Source organism: Balaenoptera ricei, chromosome 1 (assembly GCF_028023285.1).
Source record: "Balaenoptera ricei isolate mBalRic1 chromosome 1, mBalRic1.hap2, whole genome shotgun sequence".
In the NCBI taxonomy this organism is placed as follows: Eukaryota; Metazoa; Chordata; class Mammalia; order Artiodactyla; family Balaenopteridae; genus Balaenoptera; species Balaenoptera ricei.
The window spans coordinates 137,061,974-137,080,018 of NC_082639.1; the positions used below are offsets into that span (position 1 = coordinate 137,061,974).

Below are 18,045 nucleotides of genomic sequence, written 5' to 3' on the forward strand. Positions count from 1 at the left end.
CACATGCATTACTTCTGTCCCTGAACTTTTCATTCTGTAACTGGTCATTTCAAGGGGTTCTGATAAATCTCCAAGACAAAGCCAGCAGGGTTTGGTATGCATCAGTGATTGAGATTTGAATTTGAGCTTTCCAGTAAAACTCTGTGAAAACTTCTAAACGTGGACCCATCTTTGCCATGTACCACTGTAGTTGTAGTAGCAAGTCCTTCTCTGATTCCCCAAACTGCTTGGAGCAACTCGGGCAGTAACTTACACTGATGGTACAGGCAAGTGGGCTCTTCAGTGTTCTCCTTTCCGAGGGGTGTTGGTCATGCTGCAGTCGCCCAGTGTCAGTTGAAGTCTCATACAAACAAACGAAGAAATACCTAAATACAGCCTGATGGTCCCCCTGTGCTGTCCTCTGAACAAAGCCACTACCCTGGGCTCTTCCCCAGATTTCCATGAATTGTCAACCCTCTGTTTATTGGATCTTGCTGGGCCCCAGCTGGATTTGGGATTCCAACTATTGCACACCCTCTGGGGGCAGCTTCATCTAAGAGAGGCCAGTGGTGGGCACAGAAGCTGGCATACTTTTACAGCCCAGGCAGACCTGGAGCAAGGCACAGCTGCAAGATACTGCAGAAACCTCAGGCATATTGTCTTCCTGCTCACAACCACTAGCTGTGGCGTTACCAGGATGGGAATTGAAAGCTCATACTACACTGAGCAAGCCTTGAAACCCATGCATTTTTGGAATGAAATGATTAGTTTAGACCTAATAAATATGCAGATCAGGGGCTCTGTTTATGTTTCTGTCATCTGTGTTCTTTTTAGGGGAAGGACAATTTTAATTCAGTGAAGAAGCTCCAATCCATGGGTCTTAGAGTGGTGGCTTGGGAAAGGAAACCCTAGAGGACTCTTTAATTAACCTGTGAATGTGCAGGGAAAAGCTTGACCAAGAAGAGGGTGACGCCTTGGTTCTGAGATAAGATACCCCTAGAAAGGTCATGGAGGGTGAGCGTAACTGACTTCAGCCCATAAAAGAGATCAAGTGTCCTCCAAATTCCACTTGTCAAGGACCCTCTTGGATTCATGTCTTGGTTGTGTGACCAAGGTTTATTTTTATTTTTTAATTAAAAATTGTTTTTCTGATTAATGTGCTCGTTGTCGACACTGCAAGATATTGAAAAGTATAAAACAGAAGGAAAAAGGGGACTCATTCATAATCTCACCACCCTAAAGAATCACTAGCGACATTTTAATGTATTTGGTCCAGTGTCCTGCTTTGTTATTCAGAACAAGTCTAGTGGGGGAGGCACCTGGGTAGGGATGGGGGAATTTCTGTCACCTCTCTCTGGTGATGGGAGGATGGGCTCTGGGGTGTGGACAGCAATCCAATTATCCTGATGCTCTAAGATGGCAGGCAGAAGTGTGTCTAGGGATAAGGAACATGCCTGCACTTGCCCCACACTGTGTAGAGCCAACCCCTTCTGAATATGGGAGGGGGAGAGAATTCAAGGTCTGAACTGGGCAGTCCCACATTACAGACTGTAGAGAGGCACCATTGGAAGTGTTAGAAACGGTTGTTAACAGCACAGACCCCAGAGGCAGAACAACTGGGGGTCAATCCCAGCTCTCCTACTTGAGAAATATGGGACCTTGGGTGAGTTACCTCACCTCTCTGTGGCCCAATTTCCTCATCTGTAAATAAGGATACTAGAACATACCTCATAGGCTGTCATGAGAATTAAATAGTACACGTAATGCAGTTAGAACAGCAGTGCCTGTCAGATAGCCCTCAAAGGTCAGGTGTTAGTTTATTTCCTGTTATACACATTAGGACACCCTTATCCCTTAAGGGGATTTCCAGTATCTTCTGCTGATACTTAAATGAGGGAAGGCAGAAAGAATGCTGGATTTAGAAGGAGAAGACCTTGGTTCAAGTTCTGACCCAGCCACTTACTACCATGTAAATTATTTGATCTCCATGCACCTGAGTTTCATCATCTGCGATGAAATGGGGATAATAAGGCCCTTCTCACCAGTTGTTATAAGTATGAGTTGAGACCATAGAAATGCAAAAGTGCTTTGTGTGTGGAGAAGAACCACAGTTTTAATATTGGGGCTTTCCTCCTGTGACTTTTACTAGGTGAATCTGATTACAGGCAGCAGAGGAAGGAAGGAGGGAAGGACAAACCGTGCTGGAAAGACCCTTGCAGAAAATCTAAACAGGAGCCTGCTCTCTTACTTGGTGCATTTGGTTGGTGCAGGTGGACCAGGACTTTGTACTGCCAGTTCCTGTGGTTGCCTTGGTAGTGAGAGGTTCCTGGCAGGGCCTTGGAAGGCAGGAGTGGAGGGAATAATTATTTTCCTCTGCAGGAAGAGGCAGTCGAGTTTCTCTGATGGGCTCCTCCCTGGCCAAGTCTCAGCAGAGGCAGCCGAGGAGCCAGACGCCACGCAGGGGAGGAGAAGGCATCAGAGCGGCAGGAGATCTCTCACCTGTGGTGAAGGCGGTGGAGGTGATGCTGCTCCGCTCAGTGTCCTGGGCCGCCTGCAGGAGCACCGTGTAGTCTGTGCTCTCGGACAGGCCCTCCAGTCGGATCCACGTGTCCTCCGCGTCCACAATCAGCTCCTGCGGGATGAGCGGAGGAGGGAGGTGCAAGGGGCTGAGCAGAGGGGTCACCATGGAGGGCAGTGGGGAAGGGAAGGTCAGACCCCAACGTCAGTATTGCAGTGGCCTTTTTTATCCTCTCCATCCCACATTACGTAAGAAGGAAACCGTTCCAATAAGCAGAGAAAACAGCTCCTATGTGAGACTGAGGCCAGCTCCTATCTCACGGATGCACATTGGGAGAAACTTAGGCCCGGGATTATTGAATCCAGCGATTTTTGGATTGCACAGGGCCTCCTGGAGCCCTGAGGATGCAGGAACCTAGGCTTCCTTCTTCCACATCCAACAGACTAGCTCTACTTAAATCTATTCTGTGTATTTGGCTTCTGAATATGATTTCACTTTATTTATTTTTTTTTAAATTATTTATTTATGGCTGTGTTGGGTCTTCGTTTCTGTGCCAGGGCTTTCTCTAGTTGCGGCAAGAGGGGACCACTCTTCATCGCGGTGCGCGGGCCTCTCACTATCACGGCCTCTCTTGTTGCGGAGCACAGGCTCCAGACGCGCAGGCTCAGCAATTGTGGCTCACGGGCCTAGTTGCTCCGCGGCATGTGGGATCTTCCCAGACCAGGGCTCGAACCCGTGTCCCCTGCACTGGCAGGCAGATTCTCAACCACTGTGCCACCAGGGAAACCCCTGATTTCACTTTAAAAAAGGATTACACTGTTAACAAAAATTTGACAACCAGTGCTCTAGGTGAACTGTTTCAACTGACCACCTAAAACCGAAATTTGTCACCTCTACTGTGGGCTATATAGATGTAGCCTTTATAATGCTTATCTAGAGGCATATGAGACTGTCCGATTTGGTATCCAGCTCATGTTTGCTTGGCCCTGTTAGTGAAAAACCATTCCAATACTGTGTACTTATATTGGCTTGGAAGCTGGTGCGTCATCATATTGGTCGCATCACCACAACTGAGTGAAGTTGCAGGGTAGATGCCCCCATTACCTAGAGAAGAAACTGAGGCTCAGAGAGGTTGAGTGCTTTGCCTCAACTTGTATGGAGAGTAATAGTGGAGGCAAGACTAGCACCCAAATCGCTGGCTTGCAGATGAGGGCTCTTTCCTCCACAGCACGCTAGGTATCCATAGTGGCAAACCTAGCTTGTTCCCTGTGGATTGCTTGACAGCAACGGTCTTTCCCCTTTCCAGAAAAATCTCACCTTGCGGCTTCCGTCAGTGGATTTGTAGGTCAAGATGTAATTCTCAGTCTCTGCTCTGGGAGGCTGCCAGGAGATCAGGGCACTTTGTCTGGTGACTTCACTTGCTGTCAGATTTGCAGGAGCGTCCAGGACTGCAGAGAGGAGAAAATGCCAGGAGTGCCTGTCCCTCTATCTCCTTCCTCTTTGATTCCAGGCATGTAGATCAGTCTGTCTATCTATGTGGTCTCTGGGCTGCTCACATGCTAACCCCAGTTCTAGCTTGGCCAGGGGCATAAAGGGCACTCCTGGGTCAGAAGATAATCGTCATGTCATGATCATTCCTGCAGCTATTCCCCCTTCCCTCACCTGACCCTCTGGGCCTAGATGTGACATCTTCCGATCTGACCCTCTAGGTCTGAAATCATGACCTTGTTAAACCTGCATGTCTGTGAGTTCACTCTTGAACATATAACATTCCCACATCTATACCTTTGTCTACTGTCCTCCTGGCCATGACCGTACCCAGCAACTCCCTCCCCAATATTAAGCCCTTTAATATCTATCAGATTTTTCCGGGCCAGATGCATTCTCAGTACTGGCCTCTGTTGGCCTGGTTCTACTGCTGTCAGCCAGACCCAGGAAGAGAGCTGCAACTCACTTTCACTGGCATTTGGGCTGCAGTTAACTAAAATAAGAATAGCTCATAGCTGCATTGTCCAAAACCTAGAGACTATAATCTAGTCCAGCACATGGAAACTGATCATTTTCAGCCTCAGTAAAAGCCTCCCAGGCTACTAGATATGTAGCTGGCCTTGTACTCACGGGTAGAGAAGTTGGTGCTGATGGTGCCACTGGTGAGAGGCCCACTGGCGGCATACATAGTGACGGTATAGTGGGTCCTAGGAAGCAGGTCAACAAGCTGGAATTCCTCACTGTCTCCATCAACAAGGATGGTCTCTCCAGCAACTGAAATCAGATGGTTATGGATGAGGAATGAATAAGGCTCTTCAACTTAGGAAAGACCTATCATATCCAAAGGCATTTCATAAAGATGCAATATTAGAGAATTTTGGAAAAAATCTTTTAGAGGTTATTGAGCTTAGCATTTTATTCCATACAAAGCTCCCCTCTCATCTTGTTTTGCATCTTAATGGAGAAATTATTTGGAGGCCAAATTGTCTTTTGTATAACTTCTACTCGAGTCTCTGGAGTTACAAGAATAAACCAAATCCTTTGTCCACCTGACCTCTTCCTGCCCCCCACCCTTCCTAGTCAAGTCTTCTCTCTTCTAGACTGAGAAAATTCAGCCCCCAATCCCCATTATATGTATGCGATGATTCTAAAACTGTCACAATCCTGGCTACCTTTCTCTAAACGAGTAACAGTCTATCAGTGTCCCTGCTGAAATACAAAACTCAGAGGAGAATTGAAAACGATCATTGAGATTGCTTCATTACAATACATTGTAATGTCAGTACATTGTCAGTTTTCATTGTACTGACAATGAAAGAAACAGGGTCAGTCTCTGCTTCTATTTGTGCCAATTATGTATATTAATCCATAGGTTTAGAGACAGTCATGGGATATTGTTATCACATGCTGAGATTATTATTCATCAAAGATCTTGTTTATAACCCACTCCCCAGCCTTACCTTGTGTAGTTGATTTTAGTTGATTTTTTGCACCCATGGGAAGAGCTTTGCATTCATTTCTACTGCATTTTGCCTTGTTGACTGAGTTTTGGGCCACTGTTTCAGTTTATTAAAATATATGTGAATTTGGATTCTATTGATCACAGTTTTGTCTTTTGGAAGAGCTCACATAAGGGCTCTATTTCTTTAATATCTTCCTTTGCATATGCTGCCAACTGTCAGCTTCCCAGCCACATCAACTACAGCAGTTCCTCAAACTCCCCACTCTCTCTCTCTCCATACAGGGTACTGTTTTTCTTGGAACGCCCCTTCTTCTCCTATTCTCTTTGTCTTTAACTTTATCTAAGATCTGCCTTCTTTCTTCCCCTCAACACCTTCACCCCAAATCACAGTGGCCCATCAGAGGTGGCACACTGGTGTTTTGTGTTTGCCCAAATCATGACACTGCCCACGTTGGGTTGTAACTCTTTACTTGTCTGCATCATCACCAGAAGTGAGTTCTGCAAAGACAAGAACTCATGTTTGGTCTCTGAATCATTATAGCCTTAGAGAGTGCATGGCACATGGGAGGGCAGCAAAAGTAGTTGTTGAATGAATGGAAATTAATGGCTGTGATGGAGCTCTGTGCTTCGTATCTGTGAGCAGGTGTATCTGACTGCCTTAGGGGAATAATGGAGATAGTGTTGAAACTAAGGCTTAAAGGATGGGTTTACTAGGCAGATAAGTAGGGAGAGCGTTTCCTGGTAGAGGAAAGAGCATGTGCATGGTGGTTTGAGAAGGCAGGTGAGAATTAAGAAATGCAGGGTCATAATGTGCAAGGAGGACTGGTAGGGGTTGAAGTGGCTTTTGCATGCACACAGGGAGGTTAGGATGTATCCATAGTAATGATATTCATTCTCTGAGGAGGGTCAATCATTCAATCAGCTATGTAACTCCAAATGCGGTCCACCATGTATTTTTCCATCTAAATGGTAAGTGGGTCTTTTTAATGCCTTGCTGAGATACTAATGTGCTCTCGGACTTGCCAGTTAAAAAAAAGGACATAAAGTGGTTTTGGTAAAACTCATACTTAGTGAACCTGTGCTGGTATGTAGTAATCACTGATTCCCTTCCAGCTTATTTAATAGTCTGTTTTGGTTTTTACTTTCCCAAGCTTTGACAGTCAGTTTACTTTTCAGCTTACAGAATTGACTTAATCTGTCATTTTTGAAAATTAAGACATCTGCCTGCCTTCTCTCTTCTGGTATCTTTGTTCTCTGGATTCCTGCCTATAACCCACAATATTCTGTGAGCACATGTATAATTTAGGCAGGGAAATAATTTTCCTTGGCTTAGGAACTTGAATTACTCAACACTATTTTGCTTTGGGCTTCTCTGTTCAACTTCAAATAGCGTTAAGGTGAACAAGTATAGTGAAGAAGACGTTGCAACTCAAGATTTCACGTTGGCTCAACCTTTTGGGATGGCTATGAGTAGAGAAGATCAAAGCAACAGAAGAGCTTAGTAGTTCTGAATCCTTTGTCACCTGTTACCATGGATGGTCCTTTAGTGCTTTGTTCACTCTGTAAATATCTAGAAAAGTCAGCTTTCTTGCCTGCAGCATTTTGGGGCAAGTTCTGAGTTTTGTCTTCCAAGTGCTATTTCTGTTTTTGTTTTCCTCTTGGTTACATACCCTTCTTATACCTTTTAGATTCAGCTTTCTCAATTCTCATAGTTGATACAGTTCGCAGAGTTTGGGGGCTATCTTGAGGGCTTTATGGTGAAATTAAAGCAGGAAAATTTACAATTTTCTCTCAGATGGATAAAATGTTTTGGTATTTTTTTACTTTCATACTAGTCTTCAGCCCCCATCCCCACCATTCCCCCCTGATGCATAGAACCGCAGACACCCACCTGCAAAGTGTGTGAGAACAATGACGTAGTTCTCCACTTCACTCACTGGTGCCTTCCACTTCAGCAGAGCTTCTGTTGGAGTGATGTTGGTAGCAGTCAGATCCACAGGATTGTCCATGGCTGAAACAGTACAGGAAAATATCAGGTAAAGGTAAGAGGAACTGCAGGATGGAAGAGCAGAGAACCGTCTCCTATAGTTTCACCCAGGATGCATGTCTGCTGCTGCACTATACAAAATAATGAAGTGAGTGAGGACCTCTTTCCTTTCTCCCCTTCTGATTCCATCAGCCCCCTCCCCTTCTCCCATTCCTCCTTCCTCTGAAGCACCCCGTGCTCCCCTAATTGCCCTCAGAAGTTCCTTTTTAATTCATTCATTAACTTCTTATGTGCAGAGCGCTGTCAGGTGTTATGGGGGTGTCCAAGGTATGGATGTTGTGTTTTAGATATTTAAACCTAGATGGAGAAACTAAGAACATGCTATAGAAACTATTATATTTCTAGTTAATGAGCTAGTATGCTTCCCAGGCTCTTTGTTCTTTGATAAATACAAGGGGCATGCCTTGTGGAACAATCTCTGTTGATGAACGTCAGGAAGTGTGGTGGGAGTTCCATGAAGTCAGGGAGTAACCCCAGCACCTGGAGCTTAGAAGTTACTCAGTAAATACTTGTGGAATGAAGAATGGGACTCAGGTTGCCTTTAAAGTCAGATCTGATTACTGAATTCTTGCTTTGCTACTTACGAGGCTGACTCTGTACTGAGCCCTGGGGATCCTTTTTGTGGCATAGAGAGTCAAGGGACTTCGTCCAGGCTTAAAGCCAGGAGTGCCCGTTGAGGAACAGAGGTTGCTCATCATAGCACCATGTTCTTATTCTCACTTGCCTATGCTCCATGCATTTGTTTCCTTACTGTGCCTCCCTTCCATAAAGTTGGGATTTATCTTAGAAATGCAGGTTATTACAGTAGTTTAGGCATCAACTCACCCTACATGTCATGTAATTTACTTTTGGGGACCAAGATATGCTGTTGATCTGGTCCTGTTCTCTAACTGAAGGTTCTTATCGCTTGTCTGTGTCTTTTATTTCAAAGAAACAACCATAAAATATGTTTACAATTTTAACATCTGAATTGTATCCATAATCTGTGCCTTGAACAAGGTCTTCGAATGCAACCTTATTGAAAAGAAACAAAGAAGAAAAGTCTTATGAGACTACAATTAGCTTGACCTTTCTGAGATTGACCATGAGACTCCGAGGAGTACTCATTGCCAAAAGTTATAAAATCATAGACACCATATTAAAACAACAAAATAAGACATCTCTGTGAGTAATATGGTTATTGGGAGTTGCCAAAATAGCTCTGCCTGAACTTGAAGGAGGGCAGTTTGGGTTGGTGCACTACTGAATACCTGCTTTAGAGAGACTTGCTTATGACCAAGAACCCAAGGAATGAGTTTTTGACCTGAATTGTTGTTCTCCTTTACTTCCGGGGTAGGAGGCTCTTGAAGTCCATTTTATTGTCCTCACTGAGAAGAACCCTAATTTCTTTAACATGATTTCTCAGACTTTGAGGAAAGTATGGGGGGTGGGGGGGAGCTTCTTTTTACTCATTGGACATCACTTCAGGTCAATATCTGTTGATACTTTAATGGTCATAGATAACTTGATAGAAAGGGTAAGATTGAACCAAAAACATGGCTGCGTTATCTGTAGTCATAGGCATGGAAGGAGATTAGGGAAGATTAGAACATCCTGTGATGTCTTTAGATGAATAATTTTTTGATTTTCTGAAGGAATGTTTCTTTGGCCATGGCCATAGGGATGTTCTTTCTGGGCTAGTGAGTTTATCTACAAAAGCAGTGAGGAATTCCAAGCTGCCCTCGTTCAAAAAATACGATTCTCTGAGGGAAGTAAGCAGCCTCAGGAAATCCAGGCGTTCTCCTCATGAGGCAAGCTGGATGTTTTCCTGTGTGCTACAGGAACGATAGCCTCATGGAGAGTTAGGTCTGGGGTTGCAACAGGAAACTTTGGCTGTTCCCTCTTGTGTCTTCTACGGCAAATCTTTCCTAGTTCTGCATGATGGGCTGGCTGAGGGGTCAGAGAAGGAGAGCAGGGGAGCTGCTGCCAGAGCCCTGTCCTCAGGCCCATCATTTTTCCAGAGAAAAGCACCTCCTTCCTCCTCCCTGGAGCATAAAGCAAGAACAGATGCAGCTACTTGGTGGTTTCTGGTCACATAGGATGACGAGTTTTATGACCCCAAGGGTCATTACTGGAATAACAGCCCCCTTTTGTTTTTTCTCTAAGGTAAAGTTTCCTTGTCTGAGTCTTTTTAACAATTAGACAGGATGAATCAGATGTCTGTTCTGGAATTCACTTCTGTCATGAGTCTTTGGAAGGTTACTTTTCATACTGGAAGTTCCATGAAAATGTCTGACCTAAACCAGTAAGACTCTTAGAAGGTGCCTCTCTAAACTCCTAGTGTTACAGAGGAGGTCAAAGGGGAGAACATTGCAAATTGCTTTGCATAACAATGTGAGTCAGAGGAGCACCCAGGAGAGGAGCCTGGGATCCCAGGATCAGTGTCCTCTGCATTAGCCAGGACTTCACTCTTTCCCTCTTTTGTTGGTCACAGGTCCTCAGCCAGGGTCCCGACTTGGCCCATGATAGGGAGACATGCCCACCTGTGTGCACAAGAGTGCAGATCCGCTCGCTCTCTTCCCTGCCCCGCACGCTGTTGAGGCTGATTTCATATTCGGTAGCTGGGTACAGCTTGGTGATGGTGAATTCTGTCACTGTGTTGGGCACCACTGAGCTGTCCAGTCGTCCCACTAAGGAAGAACAGAAGCCACAGGTCAAGTTCAGTGGATCCTGTATATACACAGCTCATAATACAGGAGCTCCTGGTGGCACTCCTTTTTTCATGAAGCCAATATGGGTGCAAGGCTCAGCACCCAGTTGGGGGACGGGGAGGCTGGGAATGTTGGAACTTGAAGAGACCTTGCATGCTGATCCCACCCCCTCATTATATAGGATCCCAGGAGCAAAGGAAAAAAAAAACTATTTATTAGGTGGTTTTCTAACAAACTAGTCTTAAAGCAGTATAGAGGGAATGGCGGAAAAGAGTGGTCCATGCAGCCCAGAGACAGGGTAGTCTGGAAAATTATCCCACCCCCTCACTGGAAGTGATTGTACCCTCTACTTCATTAACAATTCCACATGCACCAGCAAGAACTGTTAGGATGCAGGTGAGGTCTGGGCCAACTTCTTCTGACTCATAACTTGGCTGGAGTGGCTGTAATAGGACCACCGTCACTGTGGTTCCCTCCAAGGCTCCATCTGGCTCTGTGGTGTCTTTAGGCATCCCCTGGGGTGTTTAGCCTTGGACTTTAATTCTCTCAGAAAAGTGCATGTGACCCTGGCTCTTGGTAGATCCTTTTAGAGTTCTTTGTTTCTCACTACACTGTCTGGATAATGGTGACCGATTACCATGGTTCACTCTACTGGTGAAGGGCCTGCTTTTTGAGTGAATGTAATCAAGCCTTTTGTCAGAGGAGTTGGTGAGTTCTGGATTCCTTGGCTGCTCCTCATCAACCCACTCTCATTCTGATGCAGCATGCTGCAGAGAGGAAGGAAATTGCAGGCAGGAGGGTGGTATCCCCTGGGATACGCTAGTTCTCCCATAACAATCTTCATCCAGCTCCAAATCCCATTCATCTTTGAGAAACCAAGAAACTTTATTACCTTGTGTTGGCCGATATGATACTCGGTAGTAATCAAAAGATGCAACAGGAGGGCTCCAGGAGACCATAACTGAGTCCTTGGTCACATTGCTGATTGTGATGTCTTTGGGGGGATCAATTCCTACAAGGACCCAGGTGGTTATGGGAAAAAGACAGGAAGCACAGTGTGAAAAACAATTCCTATTTTTGGTTTTATGTGGACCAAGAGCTAATGGTGTCCCAGAGGCAGACAAGACCTTACTTTATACTAGGGCAACCTTAAAACCATGATCAGGCTGAAGTCTCACTTGAAACCTCATAGGAATGGCCAGTGTCATGCTCCTGGAGAATATTTTAACAACATGAAGTCAAGCTGTCAAGGTCTGTGCCTGTGCAGCAACTATTACCTATCTGTAGGGCAATTGGGAAATTTCCTTTAAGTTTGTATGTTTTATTTTGAACTGGGAGTAACGGTCATTCTCTCTGGGGCAGCTTCTCTTGGACAAACCCAACTCTCTCTCTATCTCTGTTAAGCACCCACCTTTTGTTCAATGTGGAAAAATTGCTATTGACTGTAGAGGGATTTCAGAGCACAAGTCCAGAACAAATCCACTTCCCTAAACTGTATTTTATTTATACTATATACTTTGTTTTTTTGACTACTGGAAGACTGCAGGGTCAAAACCAGCTGAGTGTTTAATCCACTTGTTCAGTTTATGAATTCTTGTAAGTATGTAAGAAACCACCCAAACACACATGTCCTCACCCACGTGCACACTCATATTTGTGATTATATATGAGAAGGATGAGATACAAGTGATCCAATTCATCTGAGAGTACCTGTGTTTTCCAAACAACATGCAGATCACCCCATTCTCAGAGTATGAGGTCCCTGTATGGTTGCATGCTAGTCCCATATGATCCTGAGGAAGCATCATTCACATCAGTGAACTTACTGAGCAGTCAAGAGATGGCACTCCAGAATAGGAACAGATGTCTCCTCACTGTAGAAGGGTTTCCTCTTGGAGACTAGCTCTCTCCAGGGTTTTCTCCTAAGTTGGTAGTGGGAAGACCTCTGGACCAATGCGTTAAAGGCCTGGCCTCCTCAAGACATTGAGTCCATCCTACCTTCTAAATGGAAGTTTCCCATCTTATACATTTTGTGCGGTCCTGGAAGAGGTGGCTGTTTCAGAACAACTCATAGACCCTCTCTTGATAAATGAGGTGGTCCCCTACTCCTTGGGTGTTTCTCCTTGTAAATTTCATTGACTTGTTGAAGGCTACTGTGGGAACCCCCCTGACCACCTGCTGTCAAGTCCTCCAGCCTCACCTGTGGTGATGGAGCCCATGATGGGCTCAGAGGTCACTGTGCCATGGACTGCCACCAAGTTCACGATGTACTCGGTGGCTGGCTGCAGGCCCATCAGGACAGCATGCCTCTTGGTGGCATCCAGAGAGACCTCCATCGTCTCTTCCTCTTCATCCCGGGGGCTGTAGTTCAGAATGAGTCTGTCTGCTGGAGGGGATGGGTCACTCCAGGTGATGTTCACACTGGAGGAGGTCACGTGAGAAAAGTGCAAATGGGAGATGGGGCGGAAGCCTGCAAAGCAGAGGACATGGATGGTTCTGAAATCCACATGAGGTGGTGGGGCCACTGGGATAGAAGAGGCATCTGACTGAAGAGATCTCCTTTCCTCGCAGATAAGGACTACACCTTCACCTGTTGACCCAGAGCTTCCACATCCTCACTCTCCTGTCCTGTCTACTCTCCTTTCTCCAAGCCATACACTGAAAAATGAATGCCCTCAGCAGTATTAAACCAGCATTACCTCTGAGTTATTCATAATACTGATCTAGGATTTAAAACCTCTATCCTGGAAGGAATTTAACATGATCCCATGGATCCTCAGAATGCCCACTGATTTCGTGCAGGCAGGGAATTATGAACAGAATCAACCACTATGTGCAGCCTATAGGAAACCAGATACAAAATTTCAGGCGTGCAGGTAGCCTTGTTCGTCACCCCCTTTACCTCCAACCATTCCCTCTTGAGGTACTTATTAGTTTCTCCTCTATCTCTTTCTCCACCTACATTCTTCCTTTCTCTAAAGGATATGGGGCACTGGAAGAGTGGGTTGCCTAGATGACCTTCTCACACTAAGATCCGTTGATCCCTGAACCCAGCCGAGATTTCTGCTGTCCTGGTACCTGTGAAGGCATCCACCGTGGACTCCAAGCTCTGCTGCCGACCCCTCTCAGCTGTGATTGAAATGATGTACTCTGCGCCGGGCTCTAGATCTGTCAGTGTGTACGAGGTCCTGTCCTTGGGCACAGTGATTTCGGAGGCGATCCCAGAGGATGGGGTGAATGTAATTCGGTAGTGGTCAATGGGGCCACTGGCCTTGGTCCAGATGAGGGAGATGGAGGTTTCTGAGGAGGCTGTCACCATGAGGTCTCGAGGACTGTCAAGTTCTGTGGATCAACATAAGTGGCCTATTTTACATAAGTTCCACACGAGGGCCAGTATTTATTGGAATTGGACCCCCTGTGGATTTCTAAGCTATCAGCGGGTCTGCTGACCACGAAAATTGGCTTGTCATTGCTGACACTTATCTCACACTTTGTTAAGTACCATTTCTTTGAAAGATGGCCAGGAGCTTGGCATATAGATGAACAATCTGCAGGAAGGCATTAGTAACTCCGACACCACTGGAATACACCCACCTCTGGGACAAAGCTGGCTGCTGACTTTTAAGCTCTCCGTAATCATTTTCTCCTAGCCTTTCTCAGTAAGCCAACCATGGCAAAACAGGTACCACCATCAAGTATGGATATGCCATTCCTGGAAACCGTAGCTACCTCTGTTCCTGGTGCCATTTTGACTGATCTGGCCATGGTTGTGCAGGCAACAAGATCTGAGGACTCCTGGGGACCCATGTCCATGTGGTTCTCTAGAGAGGTGGTCTATGCTGGACAACCTTGGGACAGGGATTGGTTCAAAATCCCCAGCCCAGCCCAGGCTGCTTGTACTTAAGTTACTGAAGTGACTTTGGAATTTGCCTGGGATTTGGAAGCAAAACTGCTGGATCCAGAATAGCAAGGGTCTCAGTGGACTTCTCCATTGCCCTTAGATTGAATGGGTGGTTTCCATGTCTAGACCTTCAGCCTGTGGCTTTTCTGAGGGCTTCTGTCCTACATGGTGAGGAGTACCACATTCTGCCTGCTGTGGGGTGATCTAGAAGGGAATATGACTTGCTACAACACCCACTTATTTGGGCATTTCCACCTCTGCTCTCCACAGCTGTGGGCAGCCCTTCAGACTGTGGGGAACCACACGCAGATCTGTGGGGAGAGGGTGGGAGTCCATCCTGCATGTCAGATGTCAGAGGGTAGGCACAGGGAATCAAAAAGCTGCCGGTAGATGGTGTTCTTTGGCTGATAATCGTCACCCAGGGACCTGTTCACTACGGGGCATTGCCTTCTGACCAGTCCTTGCTGGGCTAAGCTTCCGTGGCCCCTCAGGCTTGCAGACTGTCCTGGTCTCCTTCCACAGCAATCTTCCTACTCACCAGTCCTGGCATTCATGGTGGCTGGTACGCTTTGCTGTGAGTTCATGATGGCGGATATTCCAATTCCATACTCAGTGCCAGGCACTAGATCTGTTGGTAGATGCAGAAACAAACATTATTCCGTGTGTGTCAGGGGTGGGGAAGGCTGGACGGCGGGAAGCAAATGACCTTAGGTTCTTGTTCAGATCTTCCCGAATCCACTCCTATTTTTACCTATTAGGAAATCCCAATTTCACCACTTAGAAAATCCATACCAAGTCAACAGGACGAACTGATCAGTGCAGAGCTTCCTTCTTGCTGCTGGTCTCCTCGGGAGGGCAGTGAAGCTGCCCTTGTCAGTGACCTTCAGAACTGTGCTCTGCTGTGGAAGGTCTCCCTGAGGTACTTAGAGTCTCAGGTTGGCTACAACTGGTGAAGGGATTTCTTGCTTACATTGTGAATCGGGGGAGTGCGTAATCGAAAAGGATTGTGTGGACCTAAGCCTTTAAAGCATTTCTTGAACATTGTGGGTGAAGACCAAGCTGTACCTTTTATAGACAGGGACTGAGGCCATGTGGGGACGTTTGCATCCTTTCTGGGGAGCACCTGTGGATGGACTGTCTCGCTGAGCACAGGGCTGTCAGGCCTTTAATGTTAGGGCATGCAGAAGCCCTGTTGCTGTGGGCTCCCTACCAAGGGCACTCAAAGCTGTAGATTCAATGTTAGGATGACTTCTGGGGGACCCGAGGAAGCTGGAGAAAATGAAAAAAACTGTCCAACTACAGGGGGAAATTCTTTAGGGTTCAATATAAAGGATCTAGAATTATTTGGGGTGTCTCCCTACCCTCTCCCACATTCATTTTCAGATTAACTGGTTTGACTGGTATATTAATTTCCTATTTCTGTTGCAACAAATTACCACAACCCAGTGGCTCAAAACAACACACATCTATTATTTTATAGTTCAGGAGGTCTGAAGTCTGAAATGGTTCAGCAGAGCTGTGTTCCTTCTGGAGGCTCTAGGAAAGAATTTGTTTCTTTGCCTTTTGTAGCTTCTAGAGGTTGCCTGCATCCCTTGGCTTGTGTCCCCATAACCCATCTTCAAAGTCAGCGGTATAACATTTTCAAATCTGTTTTTCTCTCTGAGCTCTGCTTCCATGGTCCCATCTTCTCCTCCATCTTATAAGGACCCTGGTGATTACATTGGCCCCACCTGGATAGGACAGGCTGTTCTCCCCGTCTTAAGATCCTTAACCTAATTACATCTGTACTTTCCTTTTTGCCACATAAGATGACATAGTCACACGTTCCAGGGAGTACAATGTGGGCATCTTTGGGGGCCTTTATTCTTGTACCAAACCCGCATCAAACTCACCCTCATTTATTAGGACTGGAGCTGCAGGAATATGCAACAAGATCAGATTATCACCTGTACGGCCCCTCATTGTCCGCCTGAGTCCCTCTGGGAGGCTCTTTTTGGGGCCCTTTGTGGGCTCGACAGAACCAAGGCCGATGATCTTGCTGTTCTGCATTTATATAACATTTGTTCTTTTCAAAATACCTGACTGTGTTTTGACTGTCGTTTTCCTCACAACCTTGTGAGGAAAGTGGGTTGGGGAGTCTTTTCACCATCTGCATTAATTTCCTGTGGCTGCCATGACAAAGGACGACAAGCTACGTGGCTTAAAACAACAGAAATGTATTCTGTCACAGTTCTGGAGTCTAGAGGGCCAAAATCAAGGTGTTGGTAAGCCCATGCTCCTTCCAAAGACTTTATGGGGGGAATCTTTCCTTGCCTCTTCCTAGCTCCTGGTAGTTGCTGGCAATCCTTGGTATTTCTTAGCTTACAGCTGCGTCACTCCAGTCTCTGCCTCTCCTCTGTTGGTACGTGGTGTCTTAGTCTGTTTGGGCTGCTATAGGCCAGGCAACTTAAACAATAAATATTTGTTTCCCACAGTTCCGGAGGCTGAGAAGTTCAAGATCAAGGCACCAGCAGATTTGATGTCTGTTGAGCCCCAGCTTCCTGGTTCATAGACCATCTTCTCACTGTGTTCTCATACAGCAAAAGAGCAAGAAAACTCTCTGAGGTCTCTTTTATAAGGTCACTAGTCCCATTTATGAGGGCTCCACCCTCATGAGCTAGTCACCTCCCATAGGCCCCCATTTCACATTGGGAATGAGGATTACAATATACGAATTTGCGGGGAGGGACACAAACATTTAGTCCATAACACATGGCATTCTCCCTGTGTGTCTGTGTCTTCTCCTAATCATTTGAAGACACTGGTCACATTGTATTGAGGTCCCACCCTCATCTTAACTTGATTTCATCTGTAAAGATCCTCTTTCCGAATAAGGTCACATTCACAGGTTCCAGGTGGAAATGGATATTTGGGGGGGGGGGGGTTGGTGGGGGGGGGACACTATTCAAATCAGTAGTTATTTCTTTATGAAAAGAAACTACGGCAGAGAGTAAGTCTGTGACCAGCTGGAGATGATCCTTAGGCTTCTGGCCTCAGGGTTCAGGGCTTTTAGGACTGAATGGCTTACCCTTCCCTTCATTTCATCCCCCGCCCCGGGAGCAGCTGTGACTTCCCCAGGAGCCCTGAGGTAATAGGTACGATTTTGACAGGAAATGCATTGAGCAACCTTTCCTTAACAGCGGCTTGGATTAAGGAAGGTGAATGCTGCCTGGGACCCAGAGAGTTCTGCACTCCCTCCTCTTTGTGGCTTTCAGTACAGCCTGTGCAGTGAATCCCTCGTGCTCCAGTATGGCAGAACCTACCAGGCCTTACTGACCAGGGTCTCTGGACGGCATGTGTTAGAATCAGCCCTCTTTTTCCCTTCTCAAACCAGCTCCATTCATTTCCTAACCTTTAGTTCTTTCTTTCTCTAAAGTGTCGACACTGGTGGAAGTAAACTTTGACTTTGAGGCCTGCCGTACTTACATTAATATTCAGGCTCTGCCACTTTCTACACGTGTAACTGATTACTTCACATATTTGAGCTTCAGTTTCTGTAGAATGGGAAGAATAATAGTATCTATCTCAGAGGGTCATTGTGAGGATTAAATGAACCAACATGTGTGAAGAACAGTGCCTGGCCCATTGTGATAGTAGCCCATAGTATTATTACCTTGCTCAGAGAACTATTCCAGGATTTTGAGTTGTTTTTTGGTGAGCCCCAGGAAGGTACAGGTTCGTCCTCCGCACACCTCTTGTCAGTTTGCTGAAGCTTAGCCTGTTGGCTCTGATGAAACCAGTGATTTAGGGAGTCCCGGGGTCAGCGAGGAGCTGGCCCCTGGCTGGGCCGAGTACCTGTCACTAGAATGAGTTGGGTGATTGCAACGCCCCAGATCCATTCAAAGCACACATTTATCTACGTCAGTATGTTCGGCGAGTCCCAGCTACATCCTTGGTTGGAGAAATTAGATTACCTTTGGG

General features: G+C 46.1%; 1 protein-coding gene and 1 long non-coding RNA gene across 4 annotated transcripts in view; one reads left to right on the forward strand and one right to left on the reverse strand.

The window, feature by feature from the left end:
- LOC132373580 (uncharacterized) overlaps positions 1-18,045 on the forward strand; it is a 421,816-nt gene that overhangs the window by 163,796 nt on the left and 239,975 nt on the right. The window lies entirely within an intron of this gene.
- TNR (tenascin R) overlaps positions 1-18,045 on the reverse strand; it is an 83,545-nt gene that overhangs the window by 29,134 nt on the left and 36,366 nt on the right. Inside the window, exons 8-16 of the mRNA XM_059936925.1 lie at positions 14,624-14,713; positions 13,263-13,526; positions 12,385-12,654; positions 11,077-11,196; positions 10,017-10,163; positions 7,339-7,458; positions 4,616-4,759; positions 3,815-3,945; positions 2,479-2,611 (exon numbers count right to left, since the gene is read on the reverse strand). Of these exons, the coding sequence (XP_059792908.1) occupies positions 2,479-2,611; positions 3,815-3,945; positions 4,616-4,759; positions 7,339-7,458; positions 10,017-10,163; positions 11,077-11,196; positions 12,385-12,654; positions 13,263-13,526; positions 14,624-14,713 (1,419 nt within the window). The remainder of the gene's footprint in view (positions 1-2,478; positions 2,612-3,814; positions 3,946-4,615; positions 4,760-7,338; positions 7,459-10,016; positions 10,164-11,076; positions 11,197-12,384; positions 12,655-13,262; positions 13,527-14,623; positions 14,714-18,045) is intronic.